The 20402-nt window shown below is 38.7% G+C and overlaps 1 protein-coding gene across 8 annotated transcripts in view; it reads right to left on the reverse strand.

Moving 5' to 3' along the window:
• The window catches only part of ARNTL (aryl hydrocarbon receptor nuclear translocator like), a 46299-nt gene that overhangs the window by 1352 nt on the left and 24545 nt on the right, over window positions 1–20402 (reverse strand). For 3 of the 8 annotated variants that reach the window (XM_048950276.1, XM_048950275.1, XM_048950277.1), the window contains exons 3-18: window positions 19953–20100; window positions 17042–17062; window positions 16150–16188; window positions 15793–15834; window positions 14859–15016; window positions 12644–12723; window positions 11552–11644; window positions 10543–10660; window positions 8272–8421; window positions 6926–7172; window positions 4885–4991; window positions 4396–4546; window positions 3866–3954; window positions 3242–3350; window positions 1775–1868; window positions 60–162 (exon numbers count right to left, since the gene is read on the reverse strand). In XM_048950276.1, coding sequence (XP_048806233.1) covers window positions 60–162; window positions 1775–1868; window positions 3242–3350; window positions 3866–3954; window positions 4396–4546; window positions 4885–4991; window positions 6926–7172; window positions 8272–8421; window positions 10543–10660; window positions 11552–11644; window positions 12644–12723; window positions 14859–15016; window positions 15793–15834; window positions 16150–16188; window positions 17042–17062; window positions 19953–20092 — 1741 coding nt within the window. In that variant the 5' untranslated portion in view covers window positions 20093–20100. The other 5 variants (XM_048950280.1, XM_048950281.1, XM_048950279.1 and 2 more) reach the window with 5 other exon arrangements.

The following is a 20402-nucleotide window of genomic DNA, read 5'->3' on the forward strand; positions in this document are numbered from 1 at the left end:
CTACAGCTGTCTGTGTGTTTAGCTGAAGTTGAGGCATGTTTCTGTATGCCTTCACTTACCAAGAATAGAGGAGTTATCAGAATATGGGTAACCAGAGCTATCTTGGATTTGCCCAGATAGTAATCCAGCTGAAGAAATGTCTGGAGTGCCACCGTTCAGGATCTTGGAGGAAAAAAATAAAGAGAAGCCGTAAGACAGCATGAAATGTTGCATTAAGTCTGAACTGTTTTATAGTGTAGGATTTTTAATGCAGAGAGGATGGACTTCCTGAAAAAAAAATCCAGGACCTAAAGGCTAGTCTGACTATATGTAAACAAGGAACTGCTTTCCCTGTCTTACCTCTATTAAGCAGACAGATGATGGATCTCTTCCTTCCTGGTGGCGCTAAGTCAGCACTATGCTAAACCTCTAAATGCACTTCTGTGTAACTGCTAGAGAAAGTCCTGAGTATTTCTGAGTATCATCATTCTAAGTACTCCATCTGCAAGTGAGCGTAATTACAGCCAACTATGGATGCTTTTGAATTTACAGATACATTGCCTGTAAAGTACAGTCAATTAAGACCCTCCATTTTCAGAGTGCAGTCCTCCTAGGTAGAGAGAGGCTCCACAGCTGAGCATTGCTTCTGGACTTCAAGTCTAATGCTTTTTTAGCTACAGAGCACAGCAGCACTGCGGGCATGAGAGCAAGCAAGAAACAGAAGTGCCTTCTTTGGGAATGCTGAACAAGTAGCAAGGAAACAGCTGAACTTGAACTACGGTTTTCAACAGCTCAGAAATGCACAAACTGGAAGCTGAGTATTTCTGAGTTCCCTTTTGTGGGTGGCATCATCTAGAACTTGTGTTCTTCCTAGCAAACTTCCTTTTCTAACTAAAGAGAAATAATGACAGGCTGTGCTATTAGAATTCCCAACTCTCTTCGTGTAGTCTCCTTTATTAGGTTACAGTAATCCTTACATTATCTAGGTATTGAGTTACTGATGAGCAGAATGATCAAGAATGACTCTTTCTAGAATGATAACTGTTCCAGCTTGGAGTTTTATTTTAAGAACAAAGAAATCCAGAAATAAAAATATTTACTGTCAATTATGTGCTCTAGTCAATTAATTCCTATGTACAGCCACTGTAATTTCTGGGAAAGAAAGATAAATCTGTGGCAGCGTTTGAATGCACAGAGTAAGGATTTGGATAAGTGCTCTTCTTGTCTTGAACATGACAGCTGTAAGTAGCCATTTACTGGATGACTTAAACGTAGCTAGTACCAGTGGTTGGGAAGGTAAGTGTTAGTAATGGTATGTGAATGCTACTTAAGCAATCTTGGAAGCACGGTACGTAGTATTGACTTAACATGTCAGTGCACAGTGAAGCATCTAATTACCATATTTTGTGCTACAGCAGTACAGTGTAACTTATGATTCATTTGCACACTGTCAGTGCTCACACTGTAGCAATTCCTGCATTCACCAGTACGTGGTGTGAGAGAGTTTCTGGACGAGCAAGAGACGGAAGGAGAGCTGTTCTTTGCAGCAGTTTTTTAATATTAAAAAAGAGCAAAACAAAGAGCAGGTGGATTTCAAAAGCTGTCACTGCTAAGAATCACTGGTCTCTGCACATTAAAGATAACGGTATTGGGATTTTGGACACCAGAATACACCTGCTGTCAGACTTCTTTGGCTGAGCAGTTTGTGTATTCCGCACCACATGTTGTTTTGTAAGCATCATCTCCGTGTGTTTGACACTACTGTTACAAGCCTGTCCACAAAGCTTGTTCTTACCTTCTTGCTGCCAGGGGAGGAGGCATCGGGCGGTGGTGTGCTGGTAATGTTCAGTGGACTTGAACCACAGCTAGATGGTGATGATCCTCTTATCCTATCGTATGGGAAATAGGGAATGAGTTTACCAGAAACTTGGAGACTCGGGTGCTGATCTCAGTATCAGGTGGCATACTTCATTTGTACAGTTTCCTCCATTTTCAGTATTATTCAAACTACCTGTAGTAACTTTTAATTTACAGCAAGATAAAGTTTGTGGGTAACTAGTAACAAGTCTGGCTTGCCCAGTCTGTAACCTTTGCCTTCTTCCCATGCTACTTCCCTCCCCCTTATTTGTTTGTGCAGCCTAAACTGAGATGGAGCAAGGAAATGATCCTGCTTACTGAGGAAACCTCTTTTCTTCTACATTGCATTTCAGTTTCTACCAGCTAAGAGTGCGAGCTCTTATCATCACACAGATCTAGACTTGTTAAATGGGCTACTGCTGGAGAAGTGTGCTGGACACACAGAGCACTATTGTAGATGTATACTCATTATATATATTTAATACCCTTTGAGTCGGCATTTCTCACTCATCAAATTCTCCCTATCTTGATCAGGTTGTGGGTTTTTTTTTAATTTAATTATTATAAAATAACATATTTTAACTATAAAACCAACAAGTCCTGAGACTAAATGGAGGTGGGGCAGTTAGAAAGAAAAGCAGTGCAGAAGGAAGTCTCATCCTTGACAGCGTTCCTCTGGGAAAGCTGAACAGAAGGCAGTTTTGGAAAATAGTAACAGCTGAAAGGACTGGAACTAACCCAGGCTCTTCAAATGAGACATGGGTGATGAGGTATAGTGCTGCACTTACTGAAGTAAGTGAGCGTTCTGCAACTGAAAGGGAGGATCAGTTTCAGAGTATTGGTTGAACCTGAGTGACAGCATTTTTTCTTCCTTTCTATTCTTATATACAGGAAAAACACTGTGCTAAATCTGCTATTCTCTTAGATAGGCAGTGTCTGGTCTAGAGCAGAAACAAAACCAGAGGGGAGGGACTGAAATTGCAACTAGTACTGCTGCTAAGCATCTGCTGGATGAGGCCACTTTCACAGGAAGGGAACAACTCCCCAAACTAAAATTGTGATGGGAATCCTATTGAAATTAATAGTGGCACCCACTGCACGTAACGGCTCCAACAGGACGGAGATGAGATGGCTGTTACAAGAATCAGAACTGTCTGGAAAGGAATTGGTTTCCAGTTCGCTGCTCTTTTTGCCTACTGTTTCTGGTTTCTTAGAGCAGGCAGTCAGAAGGCTGTAACAGTCATTCTTTCACTTTTGGCTGTGACTGTCTCGGTATTCTGAACAGCTATCTGTAGCTGTTTACTCATGAAACGCAATTTCATCATTATGCATTCAGCTTGAAGAAAGACTTCTTTAATTTCATTCTGAAGAACTATACTTATTACTTCATGCTGTTTTCTCTTACCTGTGAATTTCCATGATTTCTTCAGCAATCATCCTTCCTATTTTTCCTGCCCCAGCTCTTGTTCCTCCTGGAATTCCAGGGACAGTAGGATGACTCCTTTTTGGACCGCCTGAAACAAGGAAGGTAGCTTCAGGTCAGATAAAACTTACATTTTCCAAAATGCATTCGTATTTATGTATGAATCCCACAGCTGGTCAGAACTATATGAACTCTATTTAAATTCTACCACTTCTTAAGTACCTTCAAACCTACAGAAAGCCTTGACTTGGACTCAGCTGTGCCGTGTTTCTTAGGCATCTCTGTGTTGCTAGGTACGCCGCGTTCTGCAGGTGCTTAGAACCTGCCTGCTTCAGGCATCTGGTAGAGCTGCTTGTCCAGACTCAGTAAAGAATAGCTTGTCACACCCGCATTGTTCTGCAGCTGAACAGGCTCCTCTCCAGCCCTGTTTATTCTTTACTTTGAGTGAACTACTTGCTAGCATAGACAACATGGACAAGAGCTGCATTAGCAGTCTTTTGCCTCAAACAACACTTTTCCTTAGGCTACTAAGAAGTTCTCTGTGCAAGACTGCAACAAATCTGTGCATGTAGGCATGACTGTCACTCCTGGTGGCAGAGCAGTTACCTTCTCCAGCCTGAAGCACGCTGTCCATACTATGTGGTGAAGCTGCAAGCTGTGGGAAGGCTGCGTCTCCGCTATCAAGTATGTTGGTGCTGTGGATTTCAAGAATTACAATTAGTGATGGAAAGCCCTGCAAAACAGTCACTCTGCAGTGTGTCAGAATGGAATGCTACAGGGCTTAAGTAGCTTGTGAGTCACTATTACACAAAGAAACATTGGGGTTGGCAAGGAGGCTAGATAAACAGCAGAAAGAAAACTGTTACAACTCAAACACACAGCATCTCTCAAGACCAATTCTTCTGCAATAGTCCATCCACTGCAAAGGCACTGCAGCTCTGCAGAACCCTCAAAGGGGGAAGAAAAAAAAAGGTGGAAGGGGGGAGTTCCCACAGGAGCCAAGAAACGTGTCTGTCTGAAGTTCTTACAATGATGGACGTGCTGGTTTTCCCAATGAAAGCAAATACCAAAACTCATCTGACAACAGTGCGAAACAATCAGCTTGTGTGTGCATCTGCTACATTGAAAATACTTACGAAACAACAGTATTTGTTGAGACAATGTATTCTACTTCTTTGGTCCAAGGGTTCATGAAACTGAACCAGCGACTCCTCAAGGTAATAAAAGAACCATCTTTTATTTTAAACTTGTAGCAGTTTGTTGTAATTTTTTCTCTTGTCTGCAAAACTGAAAACAGACAGCAAGTAATTTTTGGGAAACAGCAGCATGACTGCAGAAGCAGAGTCCTTATCACACAGAACTGTGCAATTAACTCCTCCCTGCACACGTGGAGAAAAGTCTTATTTCTGCAGTTTACCCCTTTACCCAATGGGAGCTTCAAGCTTTCACTAAAAATACATGAAAGTCTAAGAAGTGTGTTGCTTGGTACATGCAAACAATGTTATCAATTAAAGCATTTACAGAAAGAGACAGGCAGACTTGAATGGGTTTGGGTAGCTTTTTTAATACATCATAATTCCCAGTATTTCTTTCAATTCATTTACCCAATTTATTAATAATCATACCTTGTCGATGACATTCTGCAAGATGTCCTATATCGTCTTGATGGAAATATTCATAACATGAAGTACCTAGAAGTTCCTGGGGTAAGTATGCCAGAATGGCTGTTGCCCTTGGGAGTGGGAAGGAAAGGGTGGGGAGGAAAGGAGGAAAAAGATTGAAAAACAAAACAAAACCAAACAATCAAAAGCAAAACCAAAAAACCCTTATTCTCAAGTTGAACTATTTGTGGCAGCTTACTAAAAGTCACTCTGAAAATGAGTAAGTAATGCTGACAGTTGTTTTCAGGTGAGAGAGGAAAAAGTCATGAAGATTAATCTTCCTAATTCATGGGTAATTAAAAAACAGATAATGCCAGTGACTCTCAGGTATTATATTAGACCTGTGACCACCATGGCTGTTTCTAAACAGCTCTGGAGGAATATTGTAATTCTGAAAATTTAAACCTGAATAAAGCTGCTTTGTAACAGCTACAAGATATTGGCACCCTTTCCCCATAAGGTGCCTCTGAAGAACAGACATGTAAGGTCAGAAGAACTGCTTGAGCTCCCTCCTTAACCTGCACAAGAAGGCTATTTCATTATAGTTGTTTCTCCCTTCTCAAAGGGAGCACAAAAACAGAACGGACACAGGCTGTTTCCATAGTTGTAATGGGCTTAAACTGGAGCCAAAAGAATCCAGATTTAACATTCAGATATAGATTTCATCTAGAAAACAATTAAATGGAGTATACAGGTTTGAACTCCACTGGTCAACATTTTCTGAGTCATTATGTTGGAAAGACTTCAGTATCTATTGGAAGAGTAGGTTTCATCTTTTGAAAACAAAACTTGTTCATTAACTACCATCACTTGGCATCACAGCATGACACACTTTCTGAGCAGCAGAAAGGCTGTGATGTTCTGCCAGCTCCCATAACGACCACTAGCTAGCAGTACTGCTGCAGAAGAACATGTATTTCTAAAAACTTACTGTGAAATTCAAAACAAGAGAGAAAATAGAAGCACCCACTACAATCAGACACGCTACTGAAAAAGATATCACTTACTGTACTTCTTAACACTACCAGCTCAGTTTCCTCTCAAAGTCCACTAGGAATCAGCTGAGCACAGACACACCCCAGGAACAAATTCCAGCAGGCAGATTCTGGCAGAATTTGGAGCCTGGGCTTTTTTACGTTGTAAATAATTGTGCCTAAGCTACAGACAACATGAAACAGTCTCAGCTGAGCAGTCTCAACCCATCTTGGCATGGAAGGGAAACAAAAGAGCCCTTCCCAAGCAACACAACCCTTCATTAACATCCTTCAACCACTCCTTTTCCCCTGAAAATGTCAGTTATTCTGAAAGAAGGCCCAGCTCACATCTCTTTGCTACGTTAGAAAATTCAAGGAATTTCTTTTTCAGTAGTAAGAATTAACCTGAATAAATATATAAGTAGACAATAAAATTGATGTTTGAAAAAAAAAATATACCAACACTGGTCCACATTCCCAAACCTATTCCAAGTAAATCTTATGAAAAGTTTTATTTCTTATGAATACAAAAGATCACATGCAGAGGTATTACCTCAGTAGACTATGCCCAAGTAGATGCTCACAGAAATGAGTATGATATATAAGCCTGACGTAGACTGTGCAATAAAACTTATCCATGCAATGGTTGCAGAAGATTTCAAACAACCAACCGCTGTAGTTACAAACTCCAGTAGCAAAATAGGACAGCATATTCTTCTGAGGATTACATACATACACCCTTCTAATAAACGGGCAGAATTGATATCTGCATTATTCTGCTTACTGCCTAAACCGTAAGCCACAGTTTAGGAGATTTTATAATTGAATCAGTAGTACATGATCAATACATGGTAGTTGCTTTGTGCTATGTCTCAAAAGCAGAGTAACTTAGAGTCGGGATTTAGCATAAAGTTGAAAAGATCAGACATGTCTTTTTTCAATAATATTTACAGTTCTTTAAGTCTATCACACTAGCAGTAAATCGGTGTTGGACAGTAACTTGCTGTGGAAGTTATCAGAAGTATTCTTACCTCTGGTCTACAAAAACAAATTTTCCATCTATTGCATGTCGAGAAACGTACTCTGTAGGTTTCACCCTGATCTCACCATTGACTGGCTGTGGTACTACATGAGGATGCAGGCGGCCAATTGCAACAAGACAGCTTAAATTACAACCCTCGTTATCTGGCTCATTATCTTCATCTAGTCCCATTTTCGTTGGTGGCCAGCTTTTTAAATATCCCGTGCTGTGGATAGTGCAGAAGCTTTTGCGGTCTGCTATAAAAACAAGAACAAAAAAGCAGTTAGGCTACAATACCGCTTTTGGAGAACTTCACCTCTCTGTTCTGAGAATATTCACCTCCTTATCCTCATCCTTCTCACCAAGGGATTTCTCAGTACTCCTGCTTCAACACAGCTTATCTGAGGTAAGCCAATATACAGTTTGCCTCAACAAAATCATTGTTAATAGTGAACCACCACAGAGTTCAAACCAAGATCTCTTCTGATCACCCTCAGGTAGAAATCGCATTACATCTTATTATTTCACCAAAGAATGCAAGTAACCTAAAGGACTGCTAGAGGAAGTTAATGTTACATTTATTAATAAGTAAATAAGACATTTTTCAACTTAGCATGAGGCTCCTACAAATGAGGAAACCAATTTGGCTGCCAGAAAATATACAGTTGGCATACAGAAGATAAGCTGTCCATAGGGGTAAAGACTAAGGTTCACAGTGACAAGTAGTACAGTCACTCTCTGAAAGGAGAACTCAAATTACTCAGCACTGAGCAGGCCTTATGACAGCAAGGAAGACGACTCTGACAGAAAGCCAGAGAAAAAAACCTTGTGCCTAACTGCACAAAGCACTTTTCTCAGGGTTGAGCACCAAGGTGTGATAGAAGGTTGAAGCTACGTCTGAAATTAGCAGGCAGTACTTGGAGCAGCTGTCACATCCAGAGACAAAACACTGACGTTACTGTCTCTAGTTGACACTTTCTACTTCAACTAATATAAAATGTCCAAAGAGCTCAAAAGAAGAAACTTTTAAACTTGGACTAAACATGTATACCAACACATTTGCAGTAATACCTTGCAGAGGAAAAAAAATACATTAATTAAAACCATAGATAACATTGTGACCGAATAGTTCAGGTGCAGAAATACTACATTTGAAGGGAAGTGTGGAATGGAAACTGTCCAAAATAGGAAAAAGTAACAGATCAGAACATAGTTCATGTAACAATATCTTAAGAATAAATATTGATCCTATTCAATAAATATCAAGAACTTAACTACTGCAACTGAGCAATCATATATATATAAAAAAAAAGCCTGACAGCCATTACATTTGATATTAACACACACAATTGTTACCTTTCTTCTTTGAACAGGTTGAAGGAAAATCCTTGTCTTCTACTTTCACTGAAGGTCTGTTGCACTTCATCCTACAAAAGAAGGACCGCCTTGCTCCAGAACATAGTCGTGATGGCCCAGGTGTTATATCAGTTTTAACTGGGAGTCCAGCTGTAGCAAACAGAGGAAGTGAGGAAGCTGCCTTTGTTGGGTTAAAAGGTAACCATACAATTACATCATATAACCAAACTGTATGAGGTTTTAACTTCACAGCTGTTGTATCTCCTTCAGAAGCAGAGGTGCTCTTGTGGAGATTTTTATCTCAGTGACCACCTGCAGGATACTCAGCTGACCACATGAATATTAGAACGATTTTGATCACATTTTCTACTGTGAGCTTGAGAACACAGCCTTAGATTAGAAGATTAGAAATACATTGTTAATGTCCAATCAAGTTTTGCAATTAACACGATTTCTTTGAACACGAATCAGCTGATGAAAAAGAGAGATTATTTACCTGTAGAGCAGTACTTCTTACATATAGTTATTCAATATACCCATGACCCTTCCTATCAGAAGGCTTTTTAAATCACAAAATGCACTGAGAGAGCACACATGTTTATGCAAAAAGCACCATCCCAGGACTCTCTCAACTACAGTGTCTCCAAATATCAGATTTCTTACAATGAAGCCAGGCAGGAAGGGGCCCTGGGCAGCCCCGGTCTAGTGGGAGGTGTCCCTGACCATGGTGGGGGAGTTGGAACTGGATGAGCTTTAAGGTCCCTTCCAACACGAGCCATTGTCTGATTCCATGATGGAAGGGGGAAAGGGTAGTAGTGACACGCACAGGGACTGCAAACCCCCAAGACCTCCAAACCCTCACTGCGTTATGTGTGAGAAGAATCTCCATCCTTACAAAATTCATATGAATATGCCCTATCAGTGAGTCCTGACCTTTATCATATACCTGTAAGAGAATCTTAGATTATTTTCTGTGGAAAACCACTGGAGAAAAAATTCTTTGAAAATGCATGTCAAATCTGGAAACCAGCAACAGAGTGCTGATACAAACAGCACATTAAGAGCATGGTGTCCCAGCAAAGCAGAAGGAGCTTCAAGGGACAGTTCTCTAAAAACTGATGAATTAAAATCACACAGCAACTTTTCCACAGCTTGCTGTCCACTTCAACCACTGCTGCATGGGGATATGTATAAATGAACAGCTACAAAACCTTCCAGGATCCTGCCAGTTTTTAATGCAAGGAGAAAAATGATGATGGCATTGTTTTAGTCTTAAGAGTGCCTCTGTGGAAACCAGAACTGAGAGAGGTCACGTCAAGGAGGCCAGCCTGTCCTGCACCATACACAGTCTAAACTGCTGTTCACTGGTGAAAGTACAGGTTGTATGGGAGTCACTTATGCCAAGATAAAAATACAAATAAACATCAGTACTCTTAAGAATATTTGTTCTTGAAAACTTACCAGTTGGCCTGTTGTAGCAGATGGGAAAACTGTAAACTATGGTCTTTATTTTTGCTTGACTTCGTCAGAGGCATATAGAAAAAAGGATAGCACTGGATACACATGTTTGATGACCAGGCAAAGTCAAGAGACAGAGAAACTTCAGCTGAGCCAGGCTGAGCCTCTGGGCTCCTTGCCCTGGAGTGACCCCTAGCTCCACTTTCTGAAGTTGAGCCGGTGGTTTTTTTTATATGAAGTCCTACAGATTTCTGTTTCTAACAAGCATGAGACTTAACAACTTGGAAATTTGCAGTTACAAAGATATCACTTTCTACTTAAGCAATGCAGACTCCTTTTACAAGAGTTAAGTAAAGACCCACACACTTCTAAACAACACAGATACAGAACTACTTTTAAACACCAGAATGGAGTAGAAGTAAGTGGAGGAAACGATTACAAGGACCCAGTAAAAAACCTTGTAAGAGAAAGGTTAGGTCATTGCTGGAATTGGGGGAAAAAAAGTACTCTTCCACAACTGACAGCTATGGATAACCAAAATAACATCAGTGTACTTTGACCACTGAGAATGAAAGATTAGAACACTTCATGTGTTTCAGCGGGGAAAAAAAGCAAAACCTTCCATGCCTGGAGAAGAGACAGTATCTCACAAGCAAAGCCAGCTAATTGAAAGCATCTACTGCAGGAATCCAATTTATATTTTCTCTTCTCTCTCTTCCTTGGCACGACATGCAATCCAAACAGCACCCCCCACAAACACTTTGCACGTTCACCAAACATATGGCAGTACTGTTCAAAAGAAGGGACACTCACTTTTTGCATCTATAAGCCTTTCTCGTGGTGCAGTGTCAGAAGAAGATAGCTGCTCCTTCACTTTGGCAATGTCTTTAGGATGAAGGTAGTCAAATAAACTTTGACCAATTAAATCGTTCTGTAGGGATTGTCAAAAATTAAAATAATTGTACTGTATATTTTCCTAATTTTAGCATCAGTCATAAAGAACTGGTCTAACCAATGAACATCAAACATCTCAGATCCAGGATTAAATGAAATGTATTAGTATTCACCACAGCTATGGCTACATTTCATATTAAGTACTTTCATTATTTTCAGTAAGAGTTTTAAAAAACCAGCATGCTCAATCCACCAACAACAGATATTCCAGTTTCTTTTCAGCTTCCTTTTGTATGCTACACATTTCAAGTCATAATTGTTCTTCTTTAATATCTATGCAATTAGTTGCTATTTAGTAAATACCCAACTAAAGGATGCCTGATGAAAACTTTTGAAGCTGATACAGTTTTTCAAGTTGGAAAGGAGAGCAGGCAACAGAAAGAATGAAAAATGATTTATACAATGTATGTCTTTAAGTTATGCCTCACGTTAAGCGTGTATCAAAATCCTGGCTTTGTTACAATTGCTTCCCAGTTTCCATCAGTAAGAATGCTAGCAAAAACAGAACAGAAATTTAACCAAGATGAAAAATTCATGTAATGCTACCGGAGAAACCTCAGGCCAATTTTTTTTTCAATATATGCATACAAGCCAAATTAGTGAACACTTCTGCAAGCCTGATGGTGAAAACCCAAACAGAATGTGTCACAATCAGTAAAGTCAAGTTAGTACCTTTTTACCTCTTTCATTTGAATGGAAGCCAGAAGCAATCTTGTCTAATAGCATGACAGAGAAAAGTTTTCTTTGCAAAAAATCTCAGCTTTCAGGACAAACTATTCACACAAAAAACCCTCCCATAGAAACGCATCACAATAACATTGTTTTCAAATCTTTTAAGGCCAATGCTACTTAAAAAGGAAAAGAATACCTGACTGTAGTTGAGGATCTTGAAGACAGATTCTGAAACAAACAGTATCTTCCCTCTGTCACAGCCCACAACAAAAAGAAATCCATCTGCTGCCTAATTTGGGGGGAGGGGGGAGGTAGAGGAGAAGTAAATTACTAAGTTATACATCTTCACTGCAACATTAAATGTTTAAAACCACTTTGTATACAGCAGGATTTCCACACTAGGAGAACTCTCTTAACATTTAGAGATATCTGAGCCAACAGACAAGATATGAAATTACATTTTTGGGGTTTTATTTTTCATCTGCTAACATTTCTGGCATCATTCTGGGAATCGTGCCCAGAATCACCAATCACTTGTATTAGAAGAATGCATCCATATTTTGTCCAGTAATATTACAATTATGTTTAATAATGTCCATTTTTTTAAAACAGTATTTTAAATGCATTTATTCCAGAGTTCCTATTTTGGAAACCAAAATAATCTGGGTATTTATTTGCGTGTCCACAGGCAAGTTGTTCCCATTCTGAAAGTCCTATTTTTCAGCCACATACCAGCATGCAGGATTAGGCCCTACCTTTACAGCTCTAAAGTCACAATGCTGCAGAAATTAAATTCCAAACATGCTGCATCTGAACACTGCAGTGCTTGACAACTTACACTAGCAATATGTTCTCTCTGTGCTATAAATGCATACAGCAAGGATACAAACACATCATGCCACGTGACATCAGTGACCTCAAAACAAGGCATTCCTATAACATTATATGCTAAAAATCTTGCCCAGGTCATACGTGGCAGAAAGTCTGTCAGAATTCTTTTTTGATGTAATTTTAGTCTATTTCATGAAATAACTGAAAATTCATATCGTTACTATCTAAACAACATGTTTGTCAGCCCTCCCCCTGAAATCCTTTTGCTTAATTTCAGAGCCGTTGCTCGTCTTTAAAACCTAATGACTGCATGCAAAGGTCTTACAGATTTCTGTGTTATCCTCTATTATCACAACATTCTTAAGCTCAGACAACAGGCAGAAAAATCGTGGTGTTTTGCCACGAAAGAATTCCATTCACAGCCACTAATATCTCATAATTAAAAGCTGAAACATACCCTGAGTATTAGATGTTTTAATTCGTCATCTGACAGAAAAGCAGGCTTATAGTTGGCTTCTGTATATGGGTTTGTAGCACCTAAAGAAAAACAAAATCCCCAGATCAGAATTTGTGATTTAAACAATGCACACCTCGATAAGCAATGTTCCTTTGATTCCTTTTTACGCCACCATTCGTTTCACCTGTTCTTTAAAATGAAAGTTGATTTTTTGTTTCATTTTATTAATATGATGAACTCTGTTGGTATTTTTAGCTGCAAGCAAAAATACTGCATTACAGTAACACAAATTAAGTGACTTCTGAGATGTAAGCAATTTTTGACATATTTTTGACCCAAATGTTCTGCTTGATTTATGTTCTGATCTCCAACAAGAAATGGAAAGTAAGAAAGTAAAGAACGAAAACACAATGAGGTGACATAAAAAGATTGTCAGAGAGGAGCTTACAAATCAGTTCTCATTCCATACCACTGACAAAAAGCAGGTGTTACACTGGCCTGACTTACCAATGCAAAAAGCAAAAAGCAAAAAAAAACAACAGAGCAAACGAACCATCTATTTATTTGAGAGTAATTATTTTCATCCTGATCCCTTCATAAAGACAAGAGATTCAAATTAGCAACCACTGATCTGCTATGAAATACCAACTTACTCAAATGACAGCGGCAGGAAAAGCTACACCTTACAAAAATGCTAGGATAAACATGACTGGAAGATGCCAGGTCTCCTAGAAACTCCAACAGTGACTGTAACTTAGCAGCATCCTTTCTCAGGGGCGTACTTCTAGAAGGCTTAAAGCTTTCATCATCATCACAGATTGTATCCAGCAACTGATTCACTTCACTCTTATATGGAGCTTTAGGACACACAGAACTTTGCTACAGCCCCAGCTCTTTGAAACCCACATATTTCCCTATTTCAAGCACTTGTAAAAGCAACTGACTAAGAAGACTAAAATTGAAGTCTTAAAGTACTCCTCGTTCTTCCACAAACAGCTGAAGGTAAGAGCACAAAACATCACAAATCCTGCAGCAATATTACTCACCCCCAAAATCTAACCTCTCTATCCAAGCAAGTCTTGCATATGGCCTACCTAGGAACAGGGATGAGTGCCATGCAAGATTCAGTAGCAGATTACAATCCAAGCCCTTATTCCTTCATCCCACGGGCTCAGCTGCCTTGCTTTCACTGTATTCAGTGACACTAATCCGTCAGGTCAGCTAACAGAAAACTATTCCTTCCTCATCACTAATTTCCCTGCTAGATCAGGATATCAGACCATGAAGCAAGTCATCCTGCAGTTGCTCAGCTGCAAGAGAGAGGGGAAAGAGAGGCCGCATCCCTTACGTGGTAGCTTAGTGTTAAAACAAACTAACCACACCTTGAGCTGGAACGTACAGTTGGCAGCATGTGCCTTTGCATGACTTCTACCACAAACTCTGGTAGCCCACACAAACTGCTTTCTTTGTTCTAGGACATGGTATGTTCTGCGTTCTCACAGATTCTGTAGGAAGAAGAGTGCTGATATATAACTGTAAGTTTGAAGACATTTCTAAGGGAAGAGACAGAAAATAAAAATAAATTCTATTTTGTTTTTGTAATGACATCTACTGAAGCAAGTAAGAGAAAAGGCAAAAATCTTCACTGCTGTATCTGATGAAGGGCCTAAATATATGACAGTGCTGTTGCGAGCATTCAAAGATGAGACAATTAGGTACAGAGTTCCAAAGAGAATTTCATCTTGAACCAGCACAGTGTAGAGATGATGCAAATACAGGGCTCCAGCAGAACGAGTAGCTCCAGGGTAGAGACAGCTTGCTTACATCAGTTCTTTCACACAGGAAAAAACTGAACTGCTACAGCAGAAGACTGAGAAGATGCATCTTTCAAATGCCACCTCCTCAAAAAAACATGAAACCCTCAAAGCTCCAAAATTTAAAACCTGCTTTGCTGGAAGGTTACACATCTCCCCCCCATACTTGAAAACATGGCTAATTTTAAGCTGCTCAGGTGAATTTGCCAAATACAGGTTCTTTCATTCCCTTAAATAAAAGCCGTTGAAATTCCCCAAGTAAAACCACACCAGACAAAAGTAGGGTTACTCATTTTTGTCAAAAGGGAAAGAAATGGAGAGCAAAATTACAGACAGCTTTGGGGGAACCCCATTTATCACCCTCCAGCCCTGTTCTCTCTGCTCCCCATCGATCAACTTACCACGTAATGTTTTCATATGCTGGACTGCCATTCTCAATACAGTGAGTTTATCTAGCTTTCGAGACATAGCGTTGCACGTTGGTACCAAGGATGCCAGTTCATCTATAAAACTGTTCATTTTATCTCTACGCCTTTTCTCAATTTGACTGTGAGCCTCCCTAAGCAAGCAAGGTGGGAAGGAAAAACAGAAGAGCATGAGAAAACAAACTGTATTAACAAAGATCCCCAAATCATATACAATAAAACAAAAAAATAACATCCTCCTCATATTTCATTCACCCTCTCAGCCCCATAAAATCTACACACAGAATTTTTCAGAGAATAATATGCTCATTACTTAAGTGGTAAGAGTTACAAGCTACAGGAAGGGCTGCAGCGCTTGGCTCTACTTTACCAGAGAACACACACACTGTTGTCCATACAGTACACTGAATAATGCATTCAACTACATATTTGTATAAGTATGCTACATCAACACAGCAGTATTTAAAACTATCTTTTGCTGAGGCTGTATGTCTTCTAGTCATCCTACAACTTTTCTTTTGAAATGTCCAAGATAATTTTGAACTAAATTCTCCCTAACCAGGAAAAGTGATGACAAACACTGAATCATTTAATTCTTGTTCTGTATTTTCACATCTTAGGAGTCACTATTAACACTCTGTAACCCACTTCTGAGTTTGAAAGAATGCAATATTTAAGAACCATGTGTAGGCTACAATTTCCAGACAGAAGTGACTAAAACATAATTAAGTTCCATCACTTCCACAAAGCTACATGTAGTTTATATATGAAAAAAGTTAGTAATGCAAAGATAACAAAAACAAGGAGAAGGTTCATGCTAGAAAAAACAATTCTCAGAATAAAAGAAATACACACAGGTATTCATATATGGCAAAAGGCAAATTCTTTTCATGCTTGCTGAGAGCATTACCTTGCATTTTTTATTCTCCCTTGTTGGTCTGCGTACTCCAGCCTGTTAAGAAATGATATCACAAAGTTACAGTATTGAAAACAGTTTTTAGCATATCTTATGTACCTAATGATCTTTATTAGAATAATTTTTAAGATCTGAATATTTATTTAGCCTTTCCTCAGAAAATAACATTATTAACAATATTGCGGTAGGGCTCAAAGCATTGGATATTTTCTTTAACTGTTTTACTTCGTGCAGTGATCTTACACCTCTGTCCCAAAAAAGAAACAGTTTGAGACACCTGACCATGATATTGGAAACAGATCCTACATCAGCATTGTGAAGCAAACAGTTTAGTGACCATGTCTATAGTACCTTCCATGTTGGTCATCTTTATCTGTATCCATACCTTCCCTGCAAAAACAGAATAAAGCAACGTATCACAAACTAAGCAGCGTTAGCAAGGCTGTTAGCAAACTAGCATAAAATTAGAATAAAGTGTTGCAATCACCCTTACATCCTTGAAAAAAAGAAGAATTTAAAAGCAATAACCTGGAAAAACTACAGCATTTTCTGTAGTATTACAACATTTTCTTGCATTTCTTTTGAAGCAAACAAAATGGCACAGCTTGATGTGTTTGACAGTAAAGCATACTGCAGTTCAAAGACATCATCTGTTATAAAAATGTTTTTCAGTTAACTAGAGGGATAAAAACAAAAAGGACTTATCAAAGCAGATCTTTTTCACGCCCTCACCAGAATGAGGACTACTAACTTGCATTTACTACAGTTAGGCATTTCAACACAGGTAATTATCACAAGGGCCAGTACAGAACACACAGTTTGCCCTGAATTCACTCATGTCTGTGCCCTGAACCTCGCTGTGCCTTACTGTGGTTGATTTTGGAATAGGAGATGGCAATAATCTAGACCCACATGATGCACTGCAACACTGGAATAGCCAAATGTACAGGGTGGATGAGAGCGTGTATAAAGCTAAGCAGGCACGTTTTAAAGTAGTACAACTTTCGTCTCAACGTCTGAAAAATAATACCAAACACTACAGGGCTGTTAGACAAAAGAATGAGGAAGAGGATGTTCTGATATAGATAAATCTGTACAAATGCACTTACATGGGCAATCCTAAGCCTGCCTTATTCTGCTTGTTTTGTTGTTGTGTTGTTTTTTCTTTTAAATCAGAAAACCATGGAAAAACATTAAGCATCTTTTTTCAAGTGAAACCAATTATAAAAATATTTATACTTACTCAAAAGGAAAGCCATCAAGTCTGAAAAGAAAGAGAAATAAAGTACACCATCTATATGAAATAATAATCTCTCATTTTCTGTTGAAATTCTCAAGCTAATTTATATCCTATTTGAAATGAAAAAAGAACAAAGACATGAGCAGTGAGTGCATTCTGAAGGCATCAAATCCATTACACTGCATGTGAAAAATCAGTACAACTGACCTAAATTTATTATATAAATTATGATGCACATCACTGAGATATTGTTTTGTCAGCAGAAACAAAAGATCCGTGCTGCATGCCTGCTGTCCTCGTGGTTAGATAACTGGAGTTTCAGAGGACTCAAAGCCAGGAATAAAATACCAACATGTATCTCAACTATCTCAGTTTTTCATTCCGCCCAGCAGAACATTTTGTTTCAGTCAGTGCCTAAGTCCTAATTTTGAACTTTATACAGATTTTAATGTATCAAAAGAAAAATAAAATGAATTTCTACATGCAATTAACTGCTGGCATCACTTCAAGTCTGTAGAATGATCTCAAATACCACTGAGCTTTAATATGCTGCGAAGCTAGGTTTCATTAAAGTCTTAGGAAAGAACTTCTCATGTTAGCTACTGATATATTACTTATTCCCACACAATATTGGACATTAGCATTCTTAAAAAATTGTCTATATGTTATTCATTGCACCTCTTAATTAATCACCTTTGTCAATAGGCTTGAAAGAAGTTTGAATAATGCTAAAGGCTTTTTCATCTCTCCATTTGTACATTTGAGTTACTGACTTAGATAATAGCTCAAAGTGCTTCTGATGCTCACAAAGAAACAACACGCAGGACCAGCATAGGACTTAGAAATGAGGCATCAATTCTCCACTCGTGGTGCCACTTTGAGCTACAAGATGCTTCTTGTGGCAAAACAAGATATGGAAGAGACTTTTATAGTGGCTACAGGGTAATTTACAAATGCTTCAGGATACTGTCATTTCTTATCAATATTGTTCCAACTTAAAACACTACTGCCAACAACAGAAAGTACGTGTTCATAGACCTGTGCATGAAGCCCTGGATTCCAGCATTTGACTAAAACACGCTGTAATAGAGAACAGATAACTCTAGCTGGAATTATATCAGTGTGCTGAAGAGGAATTTCAATGGGAAAGGAGCAGCAGAAAGATTGAAAGGAACCTGGCATGGAAAGTTGAAATTGTTGTTGACCAATAAGCTTGCTTGTATTTGACGAGTGAATGCACACTGAGACAGTCAGGTTGTTCCTCACATCCTGAATTCATTGGTAAATGAAGAGTAGAACTGGACACACACCATTTATATAAAAACAAATAAATAACTGTATAGGCAGCAAAAGTTGAACAGTAGCAATTCTTGAACATTTATACATACATACACATAGAAAGAGGGATCAAGGAATTCTACCTTAAATTCTACTTACAAATAGGAATATTCACTAGTCACCATTTTCTTTGCAACAAAACATGAACTCTGTACAATGACAGCTGTTATAAACTGACTCAAGGAAACAGCATTTCACATATTTAATAAAATGCACACACAACCTAAAGGGCAGAATTAGAACTTACAAGAGCAAGCTGTCTTTTGGAAAAGAGGACTTGAGCAATGCTTCCTACTCAGAAGTATAAAGATGGAGAAATCCTTTCTAGAGAAGAGGAAGTTGGTAAGATTGAGGCTTTTCATTGAGTTTTGTAGGAGTCAATTCAACTAGAGGGAATCATGTACTTTTCAAGAAGACTAAACTTATACTACAGAAGCTATGTATGCAGTACACTCGTGGTCTGTACACAGTAATTAGTATTGCACCTAACTTCTCCTAAAAATTATCTCCATGCACAGGGAACAGAATTCTTAATTGGCATCCTCAGCACAGATTAACATAGAAGGAACTGCCAACTGTGAGAAGGCCCACAATGATAAAATCTGTGCCAAGTTACATAGAAATGGATTATGTAGCTGTGTTAACAATGGAAGGGGCCTATCCAAGGGTTACCCTGCAGCTAGGCTTTGTAGTTACAATTGACATGAAGTTTGCATAGTGACTTACAGTAAGCACGTTGGTCTTGGTGTACTTAGAGCAGAAGACATTACACAGTTGGAAACATGGCACACATTACTGCAACTTTCACCATTCTAAAGCACAGTTGGTGTGATTTCTTTCTGTTTCAAATACCTGCCCTAAGACAGAAGGTATGGCTTAGATGGTGCCTCTAAGCTTTATTAGTAGCAAGCATCCCTTCAAGAGAAGCAGCTTTCTTGAAATGACAACATACTACCACCAATCCACAAGAAACAAATCTTTATTCTACCAGGAATAATAGTTTGCAACCGGAGAGCAATACAAGATTAAGTCACTTGACAAAACACAAGGCAGTCCTACTGCAGCAAACCAGAGACTCCCCAGACTCATATTCAACTGGGAGACCAAAATAGCTCCCCATCAGGCAAAGTTTGGCAGCACACTGACAGGAAATGACTGAAAATGCAAAAAATTGGTGAAAAGAAGAAACTATTCCTAGTTTTGCTTTTGCTTTCTAATTAATTATTAGCTTCCTTTCTGCTGGCCAGACATTCTGCTTCCTATGTATGCGGTCAACATAATCAACCTTCACATCATATATTTCATCAATTTTTTTTTTTTTCCTCATTATGCAAAGGTTTCTTTCCTGAGCCTTACCTCGTTCAATAGCCCTCAATTCCAGCTGCACTGAGATGAAGGCCTTATTCTTATTACTAAATAATGAACTTTCCTTTTAGTGCATGGCAGCTTTTTTCTTTGTTACGGCCTTTAAACAACAGGTTGTCAAGAAAAGGTTAAGGTTATTTCATCTCTCTAATTATACTGTTCCACTGCAACTGCTTTTCAGCATTATCAAATTGAGAGAAATCCAACTTACTGATAATCAGTAGAGCTTCCCTTCCTTTTCCGATTACAATCCACTCCTGAAGTGCTAAGGGAACTGGAAATCAATTCAGCAGGGTCTGGTGACATAAAGTCACTAATTGTAGAGGAAATGTCCATCCTTTGGTCTGCCATTGGATTGTCTAATGTTGCAACAAAAAAAAAAAGTAACTATTAATAAACATAAATTTACATATTTTAAATACACATGTATACCCACACAGAACAAATCTCCAATTTAATATACTTAAAATTGCAAAAATTACAATTACATTATTTGCTTTTGCCATAAACAGACATAGGCTTTTTCTCTTTCTTTCAGCTACTGGTGTATTAAATATCTCACATGAGCTACAGAATCACAATGGGTTGGAAGGGATCCCTGGAGATTATTTAGCCCAACCTCCCTGCTAAAGCAGGTTCCCCAAAGTAGGTTACACAGAAA

Source organism: Lagopus muta, chromosome 6, assembly GCF_023343835.1.
Source record: "Lagopus muta isolate bLagMut1 chromosome 6, bLagMut1 primary, whole genome shotgun sequence".
NCBI classification, from domain to species: Eukaryota; Metazoa; Chordata; class Aves; order Galliformes; family Phasianidae; genus Lagopus; species Lagopus muta.